The sequence below is a fragment of the Callorhinchus milii genome, unplaced genomic scaffold (assembly GCF_018977255.1).
Source record: "Callorhinchus milii isolate IMCB2004 unplaced genomic scaffold, IMCB_Cmil_1.0 Scaffold5, whole genome shotgun sequence".
Lineage (NCBI taxonomy): Eukaryota > Metazoa > Chordata > Chondrichthyes > Chimaeriformes > Callorhinchidae > Callorhinchus > Callorhinchus milii.
The window spans coordinates 62,796,726-62,820,539 of record NW_024704746.1 but is presented as its reverse complement, the minus strand read 5'-3'; the positions used below and the strand labels follow the sequence as shown (position 1 = coordinate 62,820,539).

Genomic DNA, 23,814 nt, shown 5'->3' with positions numbered 1-23,814 from the left:
TTCTATTTTGCTTAATTGCCTACAGAACACCCCGTGTTAAGTGTAATACTGGATACAAGTATAGCGTAGTAAACATATTCCATTCATACAGGATATGCACAACCTGCGCCAAATACTTTCCAGAATTAGGTCAGCAGGATGCGTTCCTCCAGGGAGAGAGTGCGCATTCCATTCCAACAGTCTACCTCTAGGATTTCCATGTGTAGGTGGGATGCGTGGTTTGGACTGGTTTGGACGCTCTTAAGCACGGTGATGGGTTTCCGCACGTGTCAGACACCGGGCTGACCCCCCAAAAAAAGTGAGTGTCAGTCCCACTTATGACAACGTGGATTGTCTCGCTTCCAAATATTGGTTCTCAGCTCTAAGAATGCAAATTCCCAGCTTATGGTTTAAGGAATACACCAAACCGATGCATATAATGCTGTACTGCTTCTGTGCATCTCCCCACCTACTCTTTTGTATCGCTGCTGTAATCTGAGTGCCGAATGAGCAGGTCAAGGGATGGATGATTCATTGTATAACTACAGCAGCCTCATAAATGTCAGGTACAAATGGTGTATGCATATCTGCTATCAAGTGATGTACAACTCAAGTGTTATTGTCTCAACCTTTTTCAGGATTGGTGTTCTGTTTAGACAGGACATATCATACTCTGTAGAAACCTGTAAACTCGACCAGATCCAAGTGAACCGTTACCTTTTAACAGAAGTGTGTAAAGTGGTTTGAGAATGTCAACGGCTGTTTTTTAGGAGCAAGTCTTCACTCGTGTGACAACCCCAAACGTTTTATAAAAAGAACTGGTTTGGTGGTAGTTTCTCATCACGAGTAGACCCTGTTTAATGTGCAATTTATCTCACAATGTTTGCACAATCTATTTTCTCCTCGTCATCCCACCTATATAAAGGTGTAAATTGAGCAATGAGTTGGAAGTGAACTCTTCCAGATGTATCACAGGCTGCTCGGTGCCGATACCTTCAGTACGAAAGGCATGTGGTGCAGGAGAGGTGCTGAAAGATCTGTCCACGGTTCTCTAATTCTTGAGTGTACTGTGTACTCAAGCGCACTCGATATGCAATTAGCAGTAAGGCATATTGTGCCAATGCTGCCCATCCCTAGACATGCTTCACGGTCTCTCACTTAACAGCTGTGAGATATACAGGCCAATAGAGGAACGAAAATTGAAAAGGACTTGCATTTTTATTGTCTTATGTTTGAACATCTCAAAGCGCTTTACAAGTAATTACTGTCAAGTGTATTGTATATTTTTGTTGGCAAGCGGTATGGTTGTTGACCAGACCCCTGGGAGAAACTCGCTTCTCCTTTTGAATAGTGTCTTGAGAACTTTAACATTGTGCAACTGAAGAACAGGCAAATAGAACCTCAATGTCTTTCATCAGAACAACACAATCTCTGGTAGTAGTAGTAATAATAATCCTTGCATTTGATTTAGTGCCTTGTCACACCGTCGAGACGTCTCAAAGCGTTTCGCAGAATATACTGTAAAGTGAGTTGACTCTATTTTTGTGGTCGGAACAAAAGTATTTGGTTTTCCCCACAATAGTGCTGCGAGGTCAGCTCTCTCCCATTACTGCCTTGGAATGTTGTCTAGAAAGATCATGAACCCAAGTCCCTAAGTCAGGCTTGAAACATCGACCTTCTGACTCAGCGTTGAGAATGCTGCCTCAATTGGGGCAAGTAGACCAGTATTACAATGGAAACCTACAAATTTTGCATCTTGGAGGCCATTAATCTCATTCTCTATGTGCCACTGCTGCCTGTATTATTAATCCCTCTTTCGCCATATTCTTCATTAATACTTTTACTGCTCAATTGCTTACCCAGTTCCCTTTTGGCCGTTTCTATTGATTTGGCTACAATAGCCATTTGTAATACATTCCAAATACTGACAACCTTTTGAGCAAAGAATTTCCTTCTCACCTCTCCTCTCCCCTGGTTCTTAGATACGCACTTGGGGAAGAATAGTAATAATAATCCTTGCATTTGATATAGCGCCTTATGTCTTTGAGACATCTCAAAGCGCTTCACAGAATATACTGTGAAGTGAATTGACTGTATTTTGTGGGCCATATAAGGGGTATGGAGAAAAGGTGGGAAAATGGGACTAAAAGATTTGCCATGATCTAATAAACAGTCAGAACAGCTTGCCCTGTAATGTATGTTTAGAATAATTAATAGGTTGCTGAGACTATAATGATTGCTGGCAGTGTACTCATTCTATCTTCTCCAAACACCAGTCTGTGTCATCTGTACCCAGGAAGACACCAGCCAGAAATCGCACAGTAGGTTTTCAGAGTGAATGTAGGCAGTGATATTGCAATAGAGACAATGTAGGGACATCAGAATGGCAGTTATTAAGTTTTGCGGGCAGGTGATCAATATAAGGAGGATATTTGATTGGCAGAAAAGCCTCCTCTTGTTCTCATGTTACCAAGGTTGAAACCTTAGTGTTAAATTGTCAGTTTGGCACTGTGGGTCTGAAACAGATTTCAGAGATGCTTTATATCACGTAGCACCAAGCAATATTACAGGGGCTGAGGGCTGGAGGCTTTCATTGAATTTGCAAGTGGGTGGGCTGCTTTAGAATACCAAATATATATATTCCTTTGATATAGCGCCTTATCACGTCTTCGAGACATTTCAAAGCGCTTCACAGAATATACTGTAAAGTGAATTGACTGTATGGTTTTGTGGGCAAAACACAGTATCCCACAAACAGTCGCGGAGTAAAGCCTAGAGATGAGCAGGAGCCAGCCCATCACGTCTCGCTTATTTGAGTGGAACGCGCTGATATGATTTGATGAGGAGCGAACATTTAACCTCACTGGGGGAGGGGGACGAAGGGGGAAATCAACCACGTCTTATTCACTTCAATGAGGTTGTCGCTTTTCTCCGAAAACCTCGCTTCTGGTAATATCCTGACCTTGACAAACGTAAAAAATGATTGCATTATGTAGTGGGCCCACTGCACCAGCTAGTTACATATTTTTGATGTAACTGAGAAGAAATAATATTGGATGCTAAATACTCAAACTGTAATGTATGCTGAGAATAATGAATTGGTTGCTGGGACTAAAATGATTGCGGGCAGTGTATTAATTCTATCTACTCCCAACACCAGTCTGTCATTTCCAGTCAGGTTTTTGGTTTCAGCAAAAACACCAGCCAAAAAACGTACTGTAGCCTTGCAGAGTGAATGTAGGTGGTGGGAGTCAGTGATATTACAATAGAGACAAAACAGCGGCATCACAATGGTAATGATCACGTTTTGTGGGCAAAATATATGACAATGTAAGGAAGATAAATAGAACATTGGGAACAATTAAACAGATGGGCCGAAGAATGACAGATGGATTTTAATTAAGATAAACGTAAGGTGATGCATATTGGAACAGGAAATGTGTACATGAGGAAGCAACATCCATTTGAGGACTCGAAGCACAAAGAGGATTTGAGTGTGATTATTAATCACTTACTGAAAGTTTCCATAGTTAATATGAAGCTCTTATCAAAACACACGCCTAAACATTAGGTTTTATCTTGAAAGTATTTGATTGATTTAAAAATATTCTCTCGCATGAATTACTGTCGAGCCATTGTGTGCAGTTATTATTGTTGCATTGAGCAAGATTTCTAACGATGTTTATGTGACTTGGGATGGAAATTATGAAGAGAGGTTTGCACAGCCAAAGAACTTTCATTTGAGGAAAAATGAGGAAACTTTTTGTTGATGGGGAGGGGGGAGAAGGGGGCCAACGTCTTAAAATCCTGAGAGAATTGGTTAATAAAGCCATTGGGTCAAAAATGCCACATACCTAAACCCATTTTGTATCATTAAATCATCTCCAGGCTATATTTCAAGACTGGTACGTAAATTATGGTTAATGATGTGTTCACGACCCCATTTATCCATTCACAACTGAGAGATGTTTTTTTTTAAAAACTTTTTTTCTTTTAATATTAACTTCAGACCATTTTCTGGCAGAAGGGCAAGCTCCTTGCACTTTATGACCTGACTTAAAAACTTTCTGAGCTCCTTAGAATGAAGGGGAAGGTTAGAGGCAATGTCTGTCCATAGCTATTTGTGGGACATTGCTATGCGCAATTGGCTGCCGCGTTTCGCCCACAAAATACACAGTCACTGCACTTTACAGTATATCCTGTGTGGCTCTTTGAGACAACTCCATGATGTGATAAGGTACAGTATCAAATGCGAGGATATTGTTTTGACAAAGCAGTTTATTACAGCAGGAATAATTTGCCACCGGTGGTTTCAGCAGAGATTTGGATAAAACATTTGAGCAAAATGATTGTAAAAAGGCCCTGAGAAGAGCAGGAAATTGGGATTAGAGTAGTTCGTTAAAGAGAACACCACATAACGCTCAATGAGCAGATCTGTGCTCTGATTTCTATCATTCTTGGATTGTATCAAAGATAAATTGTTCATTTTTTTGTTTTTCTGTTTCGTAGCAATCAGGCAATTCCACTTGTCCAATTTGATAACGGTCCAAAACATATTTGTAGCCCGAAAACCATTTAGTCCTTTATCTCTCATCCTCTTAATCTTACTTTGTTTTACTTCATTTCGATTCAAATGTGCGTGTGTGTGCGTGCGTGCGTGCGTGTTATTAACTGGGTCTCTAAACGTTAAGACTTTTGTTCTCAGGCACTGTTTGAGATGACCAGTAATTTGAGCCTGTTTTCCATTCAGATGATTAAGAAGCAAAAGTCCCCCTAACGCACACATTGAGCAAGGATGCTAACCTCACTGATTTAAAATAGAAGCTAATTTAATCCTATACATTAAATAGATTTACTTTGCTTTGAGTTTCTGTCTTCTGTTGCCGTCAGATGTAAATGTTTTTTTTCCACAAAAACTGTTTTCTGATAGGATTTTTTTTCCCCCCCTGATTTTTTTAATTTTATTTTTGGTCCCGGTTTCATTGTCAATTCCAGTCAATCCTTCAAAGCAGATGTGGTGACCCTGGAGTAACACTTGTTTCGCTTTTGATTTTCTGACATGTACAGTGACTTGCCATCTCGATCGATATTCAAGTCTTTAGCATTTAAGACAGATGACCATGCTGCTCAGCTTGTCAGTCCCACTTCATCTGTTTTATTGATTGAGAAAGCAGGAAGTGTCTACCAGCTGACCTGATGCCCTGTTCGTGGATCACTGAAGAGTCTTAAAGCATTTAATCTCTGTCTATTTATGACTGACAATCACAGTGGAAAATACCACTTCCAAGGCACGAAAGCACAGCGATCGGTTCAGATGCAAAAGGCTTTTTTGTAAAACACAGAACCAAGCAACAACTACAGGAATGTGAAACTCACTAAAGGAGGCACAATTAACAATCTGGTGTTACTTTGCAGTGAGTGTCCTCTTCACTTTTATAGCCAAGATCACTCCATGTGCTCACAGACATTATTCACAGAGGTCGTAGGAGCATCAGGAAGTCTTATTTAGATAGAAATCTAAATTTGTTCGCCCACAAAACACGAGGTCATTGTACTTTACAGCATATCCTGTGAAGTGCTTAGGGGACGTCTTTCTGACGTGAAAGGTGCTACACCAAATGTATGGATTATTATTGCTGTTTATTATAAAGTACAGTGTTTTTTTTAAAAAACGGCTAACGTTTTGCACCGCACTTAGTGATTCACCACATAATGGGGAGGGACGGAGCGGTGTGTGTGTGTGTGTCTATAGCGTTCGGGAGATATAACTATTGTTCGGCCACCAGCAAAAACCACCAACAACAACTTGCATGACCCTGCCCTTCATTCGGGGTAGAGTCCCGGAGCGCTTGACAGTGGGGGGAGAGAGGGGGGAGGTGACTGTAAGCACGAGCAAAAAGGAAGGTCTTTAGGCGAGATTTGAAGCTGGGGAGGGAGAGGGCAAGGCGAGTTGTTGAGGCCGAGAGTTCCGTGATGTAAGCAGTTTCTCTCCAGGGATTTCCCCTGCATGTCACACAGAGTCGTTAACTTTGGAGAGGACGCTGCAAACCTCATGGGTCCTTTTGCTTGCGGCTAGCGCCGGCGGTGAAGCAGCTGGAGCTTCGCATACACAGGAGCGAACTGGTTTTAATTACCTCCCTCCAAGCAGTTGCTGAGTTTGGCATGAGGGCAACAGGATCAGTCATTCTATTGATGCTGCGACTCCACTCCACCATCGGTGCCGTGCTTTCAGTCACTACGCTCCGAAACTCTGGAACTCTCTGCCTCAAACCCTCCGCCTTGCCCTCCACTCTCTCTCCTCACTTTCAAATCAGTCACCTCACCCCTCCCTCTTCTCCTGGCTCGGTATCAGACTCCGCCACTGTCAAGCCCTCCGGGACGCTACCCTGCATAAAGGGCGCTATATAAATGCAAATTGTTATAATATTAATAATTCTTGCATTCGACATAGCGCCTTATCACGTCATTAAGACGTCTCAAAGAGCTTCACAAAATATATTGTAAAATGAATTAACTGTGGGTGAAACACGGCAGCCAATTGTGCACAGCAGTGTCCCATAAACGGTTGTGGATTCAGTGACAAAATTTTTTTTGAGGGATTAATATCCCCGGAAAAGCAATCTGCCGATCGACTAATAACTGGGTTCGTACTTACTGCAAGGTAAACCGAGGCGTGTGGAGTAACGAAACTTACCTAAGGTTTCGCCCAGCCCATGAATCCAACACAGTTCCTCTTTGAAAAGCGAGCGCTCTAACCACTGATCTACAGGACTCTATTCGAGAGATCAAGGGAGAAGGGTAACATCCACTGGGCATCATAGCAATTGATCAGAAACTTCTCACATTAAGAAACTTCTCACAAGATCGGTTTGGATGGACATTCAAGACCCCGAGACACTTGTTTAAAAAGAGGAGGAAGGTTCTCTTGGTGTCCTGGACATCGCTCATCCTGATCTGTTGGTCATTCACCCCACGGCTATTTGTGGGATCTTGCTGCTGTAAACCGCAATCACGTTTATATATATAAGAATAATCAGTGCACTAAGGACATTCAGTTGTTGAACTTTACAATATATCCTGTTCGTCTCAAAGCGCACAGCAACACTAAGTAATTGGGCGTCTTTGACGTGATAAGACACAAAAATGTGCAAAATTGTGTCTGTGATATTTTGTGGGACGTTGGGAATTTCAACAAAAGCAGCAACAGCTTGCATTTATATACACCCCTCACGCAGGGTAAGGTCCCAGAGCTCTTGACTGTGGCGGAGCACGGCGCTGAGCCGGGGGGGGGGGGAAGGGGGAAGGTGACCCCAAGCACCGTTGTTGTCGGTATATCTCTGCTTTGGAAAAGCTAGATATCAAGTGTGCTCAGCTCCTGTGACTACTCTCTGTCCTTGTGTAAATGAGATGAAAGATATTCTTTAATGTCCAACCGTTCTTGATCATACTGGCCAGACACAACCTTGTCTATATTAAAAAAAACTGAACTGATGTTAATTTGTTCTCGACATACTTCACTCATTTTGTTCTTCGGGTATTTCAATAAGTTAAAACCTCCCGCAAGAATAATTAACCTTTTATGATTTGAACAAATTACTTTTTATTAAAGACGCGCAAAAAAACTTTGGAGTCTCATCCAATCAGTGAGATCCAAGTTACTCATTGCAGAGATGGGATATGATTAGTGCTCCAAGAGAAGAGGCTTTTAAGTGAAGAGTTTTATTAGCTTTTGGCGGTGAATGCCTGAGGCCATCTCATTCAATAAAAAAATCCGCGAGGCTTAATTCTATCCAGTTGATTGAGCGCTGTTATTCTAGAGTAACTGAGCTTGCAGGCTATTAACCTGCAGCTTCTTCCAACAACATTATGAGGGCTTGTTTGCGTTTGTTAGACAAACTATGCGAGGCATGCACTGTGGTGACATCCACACAAACCTCAATAGTAAAGGAATTTCGTGAAATAGTAATTATACCCATAACATTTCGGAGATCAAAGCAAAGGCATTTTTTTGGCTTTTATTTAATGCCCCGGTATTGCCTTCACTGATCCGTACAAACAGGCAGCAGCGTTCGCCTGCAAGATACGCGGTCACTACAGTTTATACTGTAGTGTATCTTGTCGAGCTCTTCGAGGCGTCCTCCCTCAATGTGAAAGGTGCTGTGCCAAATGTAAGGATCATTATTATTCCGTGAGTTACACTGGGGTCTATTCGGCAAGCAGTACTGTGCACTCACAGTCCCTGAAAACATGGGCGGGGAGGCGAGCAAGATCTGTTAACCCCCACCCCCAACTCGGAGTCACTGACGTTTCAGTTTCACCATTAAACAAACTCTAACACAGACTTTGTGTACGTTTCATCAAAGGGGCATCAGTTGTCTTTCCTACTCCCGAAGCTATCAGTCGCACCCAAGCTACCCTACTATTGGCTAGCCCGGGAAATGTCGGTTTCCCTGTTGGCCGTTTCCCCCGATCAATCATCACCCCCCCCACTTAAAGGGAATTATTACTCCTGGTAGAAAGTGATCCTCCGATCGACTAACAATCAGGTTCCTATTTTACTGCTGGGTAAACAGAAATGTGTGGAGTGAGGAAACTTGTCTAAGCTTTCGCCCTGCCCGGGAATCGAACCCGGGTCCTCTCTCTCGCTTGCGAGGAACAGCGTGCAAAGGAAATAGCGTGAATCCAAACGGGAAGCATAGAAGAAAGAAACAAAGCAAGAAGAGGGCCGAAAAGTTAAGACAAACGGAGCAGGAGTAAAGATTTTGATCTATCATACTTTCATTTGAAGTTGTTGCAATTAGCATATTTCTGGTTGTAAGGCATGAGATTAATGATACAGTAATGAAGCGGCTTCAGGTATCAGAACTTTATCAGTGGAATATTCGGTGGGGTTTGCTTCAGCGTCGGAATGTGAGTTGAACGTTAGAACAGCCGCCTGAGGGCGCGAGGAATACCTTCGAGCTCTGGCATTCCGAGGATTAAAGCATAAATCCGACTGAGTGGTTTTACAGCTGTAATCGAATCCTAGGTCCAGGTGATGCTTAGAAATTTCAAGGGCTCTAGTTTATGACATTGCATGGTCGTTTCCGGCCTTCATGTCTATCTGTCTGTCTGAATCCTTGGTTTAGACTCTGCCTCACAGGACAATCCTAAAATGTCCATTTGTCTCCCTGACTCTTCTCAACACATCATCTTCAGTACAAAATTACTGTAGGACAAATGTTCCCCTCCCAGTTAATCATGGGGACCTAAAATAAAAGCAATGCAATTTGTAATAATACTGCTAATAATCCTCGCATTTAACATAGCACCTGATCAAGTTATTGAGACGTCTCAAAGGGCTTCACAGACCATACTGTACCGTAAAGTGAATTGACTGTGTGTTTTGTGTGTGAAACGCGGCAGCCAATTGCGCACATTAGTGTCCCACAAACAGTTGTTTCTCTTTTGGAGGGATTATTACCCCCAGAAAGCAGTCCATCAATCGGCTAACAGCCAGGTTCCTACATATTGCTAGGTAAACAGAGGCGTACAGAGTAAGGTTTTGCCCTGCTCGGGAATCGAACTCGAGTTCGTCTCGCTTCCGAGGCAAGTGCACTAACCACTATTCCACGGGATTCTTTGAATTCATATAGCGCATTTCACATCGGGAGGATGTCTTGAAGCTCTTTGTTGCACGCCGACTTCAGCTGAAAGAGTCAGCCAGCCCTCCGACCTCCCCGTGATCCACTCTCGGGCAGTGATTAGCCACGTCAGCGGTTCTGTTCAGCCAGACCCAAACGGAGTGGCTGAAATCTTTTTCTTTAAAATAGAGTAGAAAAAAAGAAATTACAGGAGCAATGAAGTTAAAGTGCTAAAGGTGGACGTGCAGGATGCCTCTTGTGTGGAATTTCATTCATCAAGAGGGGAGAAAAACCACAACTCCTCAGGGTTTTGAAAGTCCGTGCTCGGAAACATTCTCTACAGATGTGAAAAGCTGCGGAGGTTGCTTATTTTCATGGATTTGTGGTTTGTGCACCTATTGCATCTCCCCTGAATCCTGTCAATAATGTTTTGTGTGCATCAAAGAAGGAGCTTTTCAGGCAAACCAGCTTTTCCCTCTCTATTAACAATGCAATACATTCATATTTGTAAAGCGCCTTTCATGTTGGGATGACGTCCCAAAGCCCTGGACAGTCAGGGTTGTGGACCCGAGCAGGGGGGTTGGGATCAGGGAGGGTGGAGGACAGGGAGGGTAAGGAAGACTAATTATTATTAATAATAAAAAATATATAATAATGTATTGTCCCATTCAGTCCACTTGTTAGACTCGGTACTTGGTTCACTTTTGTTGAATGGGAATTTGTTCACTTTCTGGAGGAAGGTATGGGGGAGAAGGGAAGGTGACTGAAGGCACGTTCGAAAGGGAAGGTCTTGAGTTGGGTCTTGAAGGGACGAGGCAGAGGGTCTCCGGGCTGGAGTTCCAGAGGGTGGGGACACAAAGGCTGAAGGCCCGACCGGCGATAGTGGAGCAGGGGGACGTGAAACAGGCCAGTACTTGCATAGGGCGCAGATGAGATGAACAAGATAAGGAAAGAAGCGTATTACTGAGGGAATGCTAAATCAATGGTAGATATGTTTTCCCATTTTCCTGGTTGGACTTTAGTTTGTAAGAGGTAGAGGAGGGAAGTTAGGAGTTTGGGTTTGTTATCAGTAAGAGACAGTGCGATGTTTTGATTTCAATTCGAGTTACCAGAAGATGGAGGAAATCCCTGCTTAACAAGAGAAATGAACCACACAGAGCGGCCAAGGTAACCTCAGAAAAGGAGACGGCAGATAAATAGACAAGACAGTTGGGGAGTGGGGCGCGGGGGTAAACATTGCGAAAGGTTAAAGTGAGGGGAATGCAAAGATCTGAGAAAACAAGAGCTAAACCTGGGAGGTGTTCCATAGTCATGAGGGAGTGAAAAGCCCTGACTGGAATACAGATCGCTTTGATGTGCGATAGATATTATAATTAAAAACGTGAACTACCACTGGCTGTTTGCCTTAACTTAACCTTCAGGTTCACAGTGGTAAGGCCAACCCAAAGCACAACTGCTTAAAAAAATATATATTCCTGGCTGCGGGCTACAATATCAGTCTCCTGAGCCCCTCCTCACAGCACATGGTGTCAGCAAGTCAAAGACAACTTCCTCAGTTGCTCCAGACAGCAAATCTCACACCAGGTTTTCATAGCTCCAATGTAAAGCAGATTCCCCAGGTCTCCAAACGCTACTGTTGTTTGAAGTAAATATTGACAACTATGGATCTGTGACGGTTGGGGGTTGGGCGAGAGGGATAGCGATGGAGAGGTTTGAGACTGGGTAGATGGAATAAGCAAGCTGACATCTATTACTCATTGAGCCCAGCTCAGTACGTCAGTGCCTTGAGACGTCCTCCCGATGTGAAAGGCGTTTTACAAATGTAATTTGTTGTTGTTATGTATGTGGCTTGATACGCCTTTGCTCCTTTGAAGATTGTTGGACCACCAGAAATGTCAAAGGATTGTTATATGTCTAATATAATAATACATATAATAATGCTTTCGTTTGATGCAGCGCCTTATCACCTCTTTCGCACGTCTCAAAGCGCTTCACAGAATATACTGTTAAAGTTAATTGACTGTATATTTTGTGGGTGAAACGCGACAGCCAATTGTGCACAGCAGCGGCCCGCAAACAGTCGTGGATTGAGTGACCAAATTCTTATTATTCATTTATTATTGTTTTTGAAGGAATTTTTATCCCCAGAAATCGATTTGCCAAATGAATTAACAACCGGGTTCCTACTTACTGATACGTAAACAGAGGGGTATGGAGTAAGGAAATTTGCCTAAGGTATTGCCCTGCCCGGGAATAGAACCCCAGGTCCTCTCGCTTGCGAGGCGAGTGCTCTAAGCAATACGCTACAGGACTCGTTCTGCTTAATGTTATTAAAAGAACCAATTGCTCAATTGCTTAATATTAAAGTCTAACTGGATTTGGGAACTATAAATCAGGCTTCCCATTCCACATTTGCTCTTTAAGCTGCTGGAAATGATATTGCTTCACTTCCAGGAGTTTAAACACGGCATAAATCAGCAAAGTCCAACACGTTAAATGCAGACTAATTCAGCAATAGCTCATCTCGCAGGGTGAATAAATTGCAGATTGTCGGAGCCGCCTTATATTTGCGGGGGTTTATCCGGTTTTGTGTGACTCGCAAGACCCTTCATCAGATAACAGACTCTCCGAAAAGGACAGTAGATCAGTAAATGAGAGGCTGCTGTTGCAATGGCAAAGCTGGGTGAGTATGGATAAAGTTGACAATAAGTGACTAGCTAGAATCAGAGTGTATTATATACAACCTGTGAACAGCGAGTGAGGCGACACAAACCAGGAATATCCCCGACATCCATAGACCTCCAGAACAGGAGCTTTGTGGCTTTTCTATGAGCCATGTTTATAATAAAGCAGTAGGAGGCCATTCAGCCTTCGAGCCTGTTCTGTCAGTTTATTCATTGCAGATCTTTTCATCCCATTTCCCCCACTCTTTCCCCATATTCACAATAATAATCATAATCCTTGCATTTGATATAGCGCCCTATCATGTTGTTGAGGCGTCTCAAAGCGCTTCACAGAACATATTGTAAAGTGGATTGACTGTATTTTTTGTGCGCGAAGCATGGCAGCCAATTGCGCGAAACAGTCGTGGATCGAGTGACCCCCATTTTTATTTTTGGAGGGATTATTACCTCCAGAAAGCGATCCGCCAATTAACTAAGAAGATTGGTTTAGATGAAGAAGGCCCTTCAGTCTATTTGATTTCATCATGCTGTTCACAAAATATCCACCCTGCCATCATACCATCACAGCATCAATCTGTTTTTTTTAAATGAATCCAGTGTCCTGGCCTCAACCATTCTTCCTGGCACCATGTTCCAGTCGTTAACTAGTCTTCGGGTAGAGAAAAAACTTCTAGTGTCTGTCCTGAAATTGCCGTTTGCAACTCTAAACTGGTGATCTTTTGGTTTTACTGTCTTGATGCATCCCAAAGTACCGTTCTGGTTTTTTTCAACCCTATTTAACATTTTATACACCTTTTTAGGGTCCCTTTGAGACATCTGTTTCGAAGACTGAAGAGCCTGAGCTTGTCTAATCGTTGCTCATGGTTCAATTCCTTTAACGCTGAGGATAATGCCAATTTCCCTCCTCTGCACTGCCTTTAGGCCATGAGCTGCCCCTCCCCATATGTTGTGGTGACCAGAACTGTATTCAATGCAACGAGCCCTGAATGCTGTTTCTTAATACCCCTCAGACTCTTTAATACTCTTCTCGATCACACCTGAGAGTACTCTTTGCGCTGGTCAGCAAACAAGCCTACATCCTTTACGTTGCCTCATTTGTTACTGCTGAATATTTGACTTTAATTGGATTATTTTTCTCACTCTTTTTTAAAATTCAATTTGTTTTGCTGTTTAAAAAGTTAACTTTTCTTTCTCCTCTTTAAGTTCTCTTCCGTGCCACACAGAATGCAGACGTCCTTATCCCAATCCTCTGCCAGACCCTGGGAGGGAAGGGATGGGAGAGTGGACCTGGGATAAATTTCCTCTTTAATCCAACTCCTCTGTTCTTTCCTAAGTGCATCACCAGAGACATGTCTTTCGTCTCCCAGACTACACAGCTGTGAGAGACAGCTCAGTCCATAATAATCATAATCATAATCCTTACATTTGATATAGCGCCTTATCACATCTTCGAGACGTCTCAAAGCGCTTCACAGGATATACTGTACAGTGAATTGACTGTACATCTTGTGGGCGAAACGCGGCAGCCAATTGCGCACAGCAGCGTCCCACAAACAGTTGTGGATTGAGTGACCAAATTATTATTTTTTGAAGGGATTATTACCCCCGGAAAAGCGATCCGCCAATCAACTAACAGCCGGGTTGCTACTTGCTGCTATGTAAACAGAGGCGTGTAAACCGAGGCAGAGTAAGGAAACTTGCCCAACGTCTCGCTCTGAACGGGAATCAAACCCAGGTCCTCTTGCTTTGCGAGGCGAGTGCTCTAACCACTAAACTACAGGAGTCCCATAAATCCATGGGAGATTATGGCAGTGGGATTCTGCGGAGTCCTGTAGCTCAGTGGTTAGAGCACTCGCTTTGCAAGTGAGAGACCTGAGTTCAATTCCAGGCAGAGGGCGAAACCTTGGGCAAGTTTCCTTACTCCACACAGCGCCTAATAATAATCCCTCCAAAAAACCAAAAACAATAATAAATTGGTCATTTTCAATCCATGACTGTTTGTGGGACATTGCTGTGCGCAATTGGCTGCCGCGTTCGCCCACAAATATACAGTCAATTCACTTTACAGTGTGTTCTGTGAAGCGCTTTGGGACGTCCTCTCGACGTGAAAAGCGCTATATCAAATGCAAGGATTATTATTATTATTATTCACCCAAGGCATTGAACCAGCTGCATTTGGTCGTATTCTGCCGTAGAAAATGCTAATTGAGAGGTGTGGGTGTCCGCGTGGCTCAGTCGGTAGCACTCTTGCCTCTGAGTCAGAAGATTGTGGGTTCAAGCCCCACATAGGGACAACTGTGGGCAAACCTGTGAAGGAATGTGAAGCCAAATAACAGGTCATTGTTGTAAATTACTGCTGCAAATTGGTCATTGAAGCCTGACCTATTTCACGGCACAAATTATACACTACAGTAACGCTGTCTGTGTAATCTTAGCCATAAATAAAGCCGGTGTCAAGTGCAATACTCTCTTAAGTTTCTGGCCTGATTAGCTAACGGAAAGTTACAAGCAATGAAGTAGGTGGAGTTGGGGGGGGCAGATCCTGATGGACAGGTTCTGCGCACAGTTATAGTTGCTCTTTGGCACTTCAAGGGGCTTTGCAACGCTCAGTTCAAAAGAGCAGCAACGCAATGCGTGAAACAAAAACAGGCTTAAGTACAAACTTTGTTCCGAAGGTGTGGTGCCGGGTGGTCCAACTGGCAGCCCGCGGGCCGATTTCAACCCCTCCCCCACTCCATTACATCTGGCACACCCGCTCCCTCCCTCCCTCCCTCCATAACCCGTAAATGGCGTGTCACGTTTCTGGAAGGGAAACACAAAACTCTTGCTCACTCGGCTCCGCCTGCAGACGCTTCTCAAACGGGGCAAACGGCCAAGAGGTTGGACCACTTTGCTGTAGTGGATAGAGCTGTGGCTCTCAGACCTGGAACTCACTGGGTTTAACACTGTGAGGGCGGGGAGCTGTTACTGTCAATGAGCTAACATTGTGGTGGGGTGGGTGGGGGGGGGGCTAACACTGTGTGACTGAGCTAACACTGTGAGAGGAGGCTATTAGTGTTGTGGAGACCTGTAGCTCAGTGGTTAGAGCACTCGCCTTGCAAGCGAGACACCTGGGTTCGATTCCAGGCAGAGGGCGAAACCTTGGGCAAGTTTCCTTACTCCACACAGAGCCTAATAATAATCCCTCCAAAAATCAAAACAATAATTAATTGGTCATTTTCAATCCATGACTGTTTGTGGGACATTGCTGCGCGCAATTGGCTGCCGCGTTTCTCCCACAAATATACGGTCAATTCACTTTACAGCATATTCTGTGAAGCGCTTTGAGACGTCTAGAAGATGTGCAAAGCGCTGTATCAAATGCAAGGATTATTATTGCTGTGTGACTGAGCTATTACCGTGTGACTGAGCTAACACTGTGAGGGGGGGCTATTATTACTGTGTGAGTGAGCTAGCACTGTGAGGGGGGTTGAGTAAGCTAATACAGTGAGTGCTATTGAGGTCCTGTGTTTCTTTGTGGTTGTGGCCAGCAATGGCCCTGTGTATGAAGGTGAATGAGCTGAGCTGTTGGTCAGACAGTGTATTGTGCATTGCTTGTGCTGTCTCACTGCAGTCAAGTGTTCAAACTAACCTATTGCGCTTTTTGTGTGTTCCAGTGACAATTTCCACCAGCACGTATTTCGATGGTCTCCTCGTGACAGGTCTCTACACGTCCACCAGTGTCCAAGCCCCGCAAACGATCAGCAATGCTGGCTCACTTGGTCTTGGTAAGTCTTAATAATAATAATAATAATAATCTTTGCATTTGATATGACGCCTTAAATGCTCCTGGACACTACCCCATGTGAAGGACACGATATAAACACAAGTTGTTGTTGTTGACATCTCAAAGCACTTCACAGAATATAGTGTAAAGTGGGTTGACAGTGTCAATAGCCTTCAAGACATCTGAAACCCAAAGTGTTTGACAGTCTCAGCCTGGAGCCCTTGCTGTTAAAATTTTAAATTTGGAAACGGTTTCTTTGAAAACAACCTTGCAAAAGCCTTCAGTTAGCAAATTCGAACTGAGTTTAAGAATTTTCCTAAATTCTGCACAATCTTACATTTCAAGATGATGTCCTCAAGGCCAAGACTACGAGAAATTTCGGTCCTTTGTACTCTATATCAAGTATCCCCAAAACCTGAACCTTGATGAGCCAAATAGACTCTTTTTTTCCAAATAAAAGAGTCACTCTCACCCCTAATTTCCTGCTTTTTCTTTACATGATGTCTAAGTAGACAATAAGATCCCACGACACTGTTCAAAAAGAGAAGAGAGTTTCTCTCTCCTGGCCAACAATCCCCCAAATAAAATTGGACACACACTCCATGGATGTTTCTGGGACATTGCTGTATGCAAATTGGCTGCCACGTTCGCCCACAAACCTTTACACTATATTCTGTGAAGCACTTTGAGACATCTCGACGAGGCACAAGGCTTAGTATTATCACCCTGCTATCGCCTGTTTCCCCAGAACCATGTTCAGTTGTTTCTTGAACACATTTCTATTCGCTTCAATGACCTTTTCTGCTAATGTATCAACTCACTGGGAGCCAGACGTTTCATTGAACTATTGTAAACAAATCCCGCGATAAAGCTGAGAAAATCAAAAAATCTATGGAAAGAGAGGAAAATTGCTTTGATCGTTCTTGCACTGTAATCCTTGAGAATTCAAGGGCATTTTCCCTGCTGTTGTTCGCAGTGAAGTACCAGTGTGGAGCACTGGTGTGTGCGCCTGTGTATGTCTAAGGTTGTGGGTAGCTGTACATGTAATTTCTGTGCACGAGTGTGTGTGTGTGCGCACAGAGACTGGGCATCTCACTATCTCTTGCATTATCAGTCGACTAATGAGATTGACGGTAGATTTGGAGATATTTCCAAGTTGCTTTGCTTTGCTTCTGGACTTAAAGGAACAGTACGGAGGTGAGAAGAGCTCACTTGTGTTAAAGACAAAATGGGGACAAGTTCTTTACAATTCTGCCACCTCCTTTAAATACTGTAATTATGTTAATCTCATGAACACAAATGGTCCAGTTTAATTTTGACGATCGCCCCAGTCCTCTGGAGGAAAGGTACATTTAAATCACTCATGGAGCGAGGAACATAATCTCCCGTCCGCAGGGAGATAATCAATTTCAGTTATTGTCGTCGGGAGGGAGAAAATAGTCTCAAATATTTTACGAGACAGAAAATGTTGGGAAAAGAGAAAGATTTAAAATTTCATTACAAAATACCTCATAAGCGAGAGGACCCAGGTTCAATTCCCGGGCAGGACGAAACCTTACTCCACACACCTCTGTTTATCTAGCAGTAAGTAGGAAGCCAGTTGTTAGTTGATTAGCGGATCGCTTTCCAGGGGTAATAATCCCTTTTTTAAAAAAAATAATAATAATAAATTGGTCACTCATTCCATGACTGTCTGTGGGACGCTGCTGTGCGCAATTGGCTGCGACGTTTCGCCCACAAAATACAGTCAATCCACTTTACAATATATTCTGTGAAGCGCTTTGAGACGTTGCAACGATGTGAAAAGGCGTTATGTCAAATGCAAGGATTAATGATTATTATTATTATTACTAGAGCAAGTCTCGGATATTTTTTCAACTGTTGTTTTGATATTTGTGTCGAGGCTAATTGACTGAACGTCTCACTCTGTTACATTGAGGTATGTCCCACATATTGAGTTCAGTAAAGGACTGTCATCCTCACATTGTAATGCAGAGCGACGCCAGTGATGCACATACCCCTGAAGGTAATTACAGTGCTTAGGAGCATTGAGGTGTTGAGATGTATTGTCCCAGTGTGACATTTCCTCTTGTTTGTGATCTATGGGCGGGAGGGAATAATCGCTCAGTCCCAACACGACAGCCAGTAATCTTACAATATAAAATGGTGGGGGGGTGGGAGGGGGGGGAATCAGTTTAGTGCTGCGCACATCTTGTGGTTAGAGCACTCGCCTTGCAAATGGGAGGACCTGGCAGGGCGAAGGATTGGGCAAGTTTCCTGATCACCGAGCAGTAAATAGGAACCCGGTTGGTTAGTCGTTTGGCGGATCGCTTTTCTGGGGGTAATAATCCCTTCAAGAAATAAATGAATAAATAAATAATAATTTTGTCACTCAATCCACTACTGTTTGTGGGACGCTCCTGTGCGCAATTGGCTGCCGCCTTTCGCCCACAAAATGCACAGTCGATTCACTTTACAGAATATTCTGTGAAGCGCTTTGAGACGTTTTGAGGACATGATAAGGTGCTATATCAAATGCAAGGATTATTATTATTATTATCACGGTGATGGGGGTGGGGGGGTGGAGGGGGGCGAGGAACAGGAGCTGAGGAAATGGTAAAGAAAGATAAACTATAGATAAAGGAGAGCAAGTGACTGCCTGGAGATTTCCACTTGAAAGGCAACGATTCATTGTTTACAATTCTCATTTTCCGAGTTAATTTGTTTGAAAACATGTCCCCCGGGGGAGCAATGAGCTCATGCTGTGAGCATCCCTCTCCCACTCACGGCGAACGAATATGTAAGGACAGCTAATCAGGCACTTGCGGGCAAATCAGGGGCTAGCGCTTTCATTAAAAAAATTAGCCTCACAAATGATTCAAGTGTGACACATGGAAGTGCCTTAGCGCACAGTCTCTATATGTAGCACAGCACCGGCTCGGGCAATGTGGCTGCTTCTGCACAGCATGAAGTCATCGTAATTAACCCAGTTCTTTAATCCATAAACCTAATTACAGTCATAGCCACAGACCCGCAGGTTTGCTTCTCCTCGGACTCTTCAGGCCACTGCGAAGGCAATCGGTCACATGTATGGGACCCACACATCAGTCTCATCTCGTTGATAATTAAAGGAGGTTGTGTGCCTTTAATGCTTCGGGAATTAGAGATCAGTTGACATTCGCTTGGTAGGGGTGAGGAGCAAATGTGTCTGTGATGCGCAATTCATTCTTCCACTGAAATCAATCAGAGTTGACAATCCTTTCTCCCGCTCCCCCCCCCCCCCCACCCACCCTCCTTCCCTTTCAAGGTTCTGTCGACTTCAAAGATACTTGTCTGGATATCTTGGCCACAAAATCTGTGGGCTGCATTTGGCGATTTTAACCATCAATGTAGGGCCTCACGTTGGTTGATGTTATTTGTAGCTCAATACTAATTTTCACTTGTTTTCGGGCCACTAATGTGGTGGCACCTTTACATGAGGGAATAGCATTATCATTATCACAGAGCTCTGCTCTCCGAGAGGTGTTAATAAGCAGCGACGTGCCCGAGATTCTGTTTGATTGTTTACAAGAGGAAATGTTTTATTTTAATGTGTAGGTATTCAGCAAAGGGTCCAGCGGAGCTCATCTGTGTTCGAGCTCCCCAAATCTGGGACTTGTTTTGACGTCCGTCCATGTGATATGAGAAGGCAATTGTTAGCCTAAATGGGAATGTATGTTACAGCAACGATTTTATTTAGTGGAGTTGTGCTAAATAGTGTTAATAATAATAATAATACTTGCATTTGATACAGCGCCTTGTCACGTTGTTGAGACATCTCAAAGCGCTTCACACGATACACTGTGAAGTGAATTGACTTGACTGTATTTTGTGAGCGAAACAGGCAGCCAATTGTGTCCCACAAACAGTCGTGCATTGTGTGACCAAATTTTTTTTTGGGGTGGGGGGGAAGAGAGATTATTACCCCCGGAAAGCAACCCGCCAATCGACTAACAATCAGGTCCAACATTTCTCAGGGTCTTAATCATAAGATCATTTTTACGAATTGTCCTAAATGTGAAGAATATTTGAAAATTATTTAAATGATCTTGGTTTTAAGGCCATTTCTCCAGAGTCCAAGTTAAGACACGTGGAAAACCGACTTCAAAATTAAGACTGAATTTAGGAATCTTTCAAAATTCTGCAACAGGCTTCAGTTTTGAGAAGAGAGGTGAATTTGGGGCCTTTGATCTGTTTTTTTAAAAAAAGTTATTTACTTCAGTAATGAGATAGTTTAATTGCTTGCACTGATAAAATTATATCTGTCATTTTAAAATGAATTTATAATTGAGTGATTGACATAGCATTACTAATACTTGCATTTAATATACTGTAGGGCCTTATGATGTTGAAATATTTCCAAGAACTTCACACAAGGTATTGATTTAAAGTTGCTGTATAAGAAAATCGGTCATCTAATCGGCAGCAGCAACAAATTGTTTTGATCTTTGGTGATTTCAGAAAATTATAATAATAATAATAATCCTTACCTTAGTATAGTGCCTTCTAGGTCAGGAGGACGTCTCAAAGCGCTTCACAGGATTTTACCGCAAAGTGCATTGAATAATAATAATAATTCTTGCATTTGATATAGCGCTTTTCACATATTCTAGACTTCTCAAAGCGCTTCACACTGTTAAAGTGACTGTATATTTGTGGGCGAAATGCGGCAGCCAATTGTACACAGCAGCGTCCCACAAACAGTCGTGGATTGAGTGACCCAATTCTTATTTTATTCTTTANTTTTTTCTTGGGGGGTTATTATCAGGCGTGTGGAGTGAGGAAACTTGTCCAAGGTTTCGCCCTGCCAGGAATCGAACCCAGATCTCTCACTTGCGAGCCGAGTTCTCTAACCATTGAGCTACAGGACTCCTGTGTGTTTTGTGGGTGCAAAACTGATATTGGATCGCTTTTCGGGGGTAATAATCCCTTCAAAAACAATTTAAAATGGGATCACTCAATCCTTGACTGTTTGTGGGACGCTTCTGTGCGCAATTGGCTGCCGCGTTTCGCCCACAAAATATACAGTCAATTCACTTTACAGTCTGTTCTGTGAAGCGCTTTGAGACGTCTCGATGACGTGATAAGGCACTAAATCAAATGCAAGAATTAATATATTATTATTATCATTCCTGCAAATAACTGGATCAATATGAGCTCAGCGATAATAGTACAAATTACAACAACAAATTGCACTTATATAGCGCCCTCCACACAGGGTAGCGTCTCAGAGCGCTTAACAGTTGCGGAGCCTGATTCCGAGCCGGGGGGAGGTGGCCGTAAGCCATGGTCAAAGAGGAAGGTTTTCAGGCAGGACTTGAAAAAGGGGAGAGAGGCAGGCAAGGCGGAGGGATTGAGTGTTCCACAGTTTCGGGGCGTAGTGGCTGAAAGCGCGACCTCTGATGGTGGGGCGGGAGGTGCGAGGGACGAGCAGGAGGCCGGTGCCAGTCGAGCGAAGGCTCCGGGTGGTGGATTGGGGAGTGAGGAGGTCGGAGAGGTAGGGAGGTGCCAGAGAGCAAAGGGATTTGGACACGAGTGTGAGGGATAGGTACAGGAACAGTCATTAATAATAATAATAATAATCCTTGCATTTGATATAGCGCTTTTCACATCGGGAGGACGTCTCAAAGCGCTTCACAGAACACACTGTAAAGTGAATTGACTGTATATTTGTGGGCGAATGCGGCAGCCAATTGCGCACAGCAATGTCCCACAAACAGTCGTAGATTGAAAATGACCAATTATTTATTGTTTTTGGTTTTGGAGGGATGATTATTAGGCTCTGTGTGGAGTAAGGAAACTTGCCCAAGGTTTCGCCCTCTGCCTGGAATTGAACTCAGGTCTCTCGCTTGCAAAGCGAGTGCTCTAACCATTGAGCTACAGGACTCCGTGTCAGCACAGAAAGCAGTGTACGCGTCACTGCTCTTTCTGCTTTCCTAAATTGTTCTTTTATTAATCCCACTTTACAGCTCCCCTTCCACCCAAATCCCTCAAGCCTGAGTTGAAGAAATGTTCCACAGGACACAGTGGGCCCTGTGTGCCTGGGAAGAACATGTCTGTGACGGGAAGCAGTTCAGGATTGGTAGTGGAGGTGTGGAGAATAATAATTTGCACTTAATCAGCGCTTTGCAAATCGGATAACATCTCAATGCGCCTTGTAAGGATCATTTGGCACATCACGCTAATAATAACCCTTACATATGATACGGCTTCTTAACATGTCTTCGAAACGTCTCAAAGCACTTCACAGGTTTTTACTCAATTCAGCCTTTTTGGGGTTTGGGAGTTTTAGGTGATAAAGACATTTTTTGATGGATCTGCACATTTCATCCAATTTAAATTCACCGTATTCGATGTTAATAACTCATTTTTAAAAAAAAATATTTTTTTAACTGATGCAGCAGCAAAATAATGCAAGTTGAAGAGGAAAGTCATCCCTCAAAGTGTTAGATTCATCCACATGCCTCTGTTTGCCTAGCAGTAAGTAGGAATCCGGTTGTTAATCACTTTCTGGAGGTAATAATCCCTAAAGAAAATGGTCACTCAATCCACGACTGTTTGTGAGACACTGCTGTGTGCAATTGGCTGCTGCATTTCGCCTACAAAATTCACAGTCAATCCACATTACAATATATTCTGTGAAGCGCTTCGAGACTTCTCATTCACATGATAAGGCGCTATATATCAAATGCAAGAATTATTATGATTATTATAATCTCACAATTTGTATTTTGTCTAGATTAAATGGTATTTTTTTCTCCCTCTATCTTCCCCAGACGTTATCCTTCAGAGTTTATTGAGAAATTCTGTGTTTCACCTGAAACATGAATCAAAAGCTATTCATTGATTTGTGGAATGTATGCTTTACTCAGTCACATTTTGGGCTTGAAGCAAGGCTTTGTGGCAGAAGAAGGGTCTATATATTTCTTTAATGTGCGCAATGTAGAAGAGGTAGTCACAGATGATCTGTAGCTCGCATAATGCATTCATAGATTCTTCAGCCTTCTGGCCAAAATGATGAAACTGCATTAATTAATATGCACCAAAGTATAAATGAAATCAGTGATTCACTTTCTGAAGAACCCGTTTGAGGTAAAGATTCCTTTCAGCTAAACAGTATATCTAAGAGATGGCGTTTCATCCTTCATAGTCCTCCTGTGTGAATTGGGTTTGTTTAGGGCAGGTTTGGGGCAACTAAATGATAGTGATAAATAATAGTAATAATCCTTGCATTTGATATAGCGCCTTATCACGTTGTCAAGATGTCTCAGTGGATTGACTGTATTTTGTGGACGAAATGTGGCAGCCAGTTTATTATTCTTTTTATTGTTTTTCGTTAAAGGGATTCATGGCAAAAAATATACATATAGTTTTCTCTCAGGGTCCAGCTCTTTGTATCATTCTTAGAGCAGTTGATTTATTTGATGGGACCCTATATACCTCGTACTGTGTATCAAATATCCTTTGAACCTCTGCACCATTTTGCAAATCAACAATCTGCATGTAGATTTAGAAAGGTGTTGTGTGTACCTTGCCTTGCTTTGTAGCACTTTGTGGCTGCTTTTTGGATCAACATCACACAAACAAAGAATTGCTCTCAATATTACCCAGTATTGGATGTGTTTGGTATTTGTTATAAAACTCAGAGCTAACACACACTTCTAAAATATCTTTTATTGGATTAAAAAATATTTAAACTATAGTAAAAAGGTTACATCAGTTA

The 23,814-nt window shown here is 42.9% G+C and overlaps 1 protein-coding gene across 1 annotated transcript in view; it reads left to right on the top strand.

Annotated features, from left to right (window-relative positions):
- reln (reelin) overlaps positions 1–23,814 on the top strand; it is a 178,251-nt gene that overhangs the window by 6,709 nt on the left and 147,728 nt on the right. Inside the window, exon 3 of the mRNA XM_007890885.2 lies at positions 15,943–16,053. Within this exon, the coding sequence (XP_007889076.2) occupies positions 15,943–16,053 (111 nt within the window). The remainder of the gene's footprint in view (positions 1–15,942; positions 16,054–23,814) is intronic.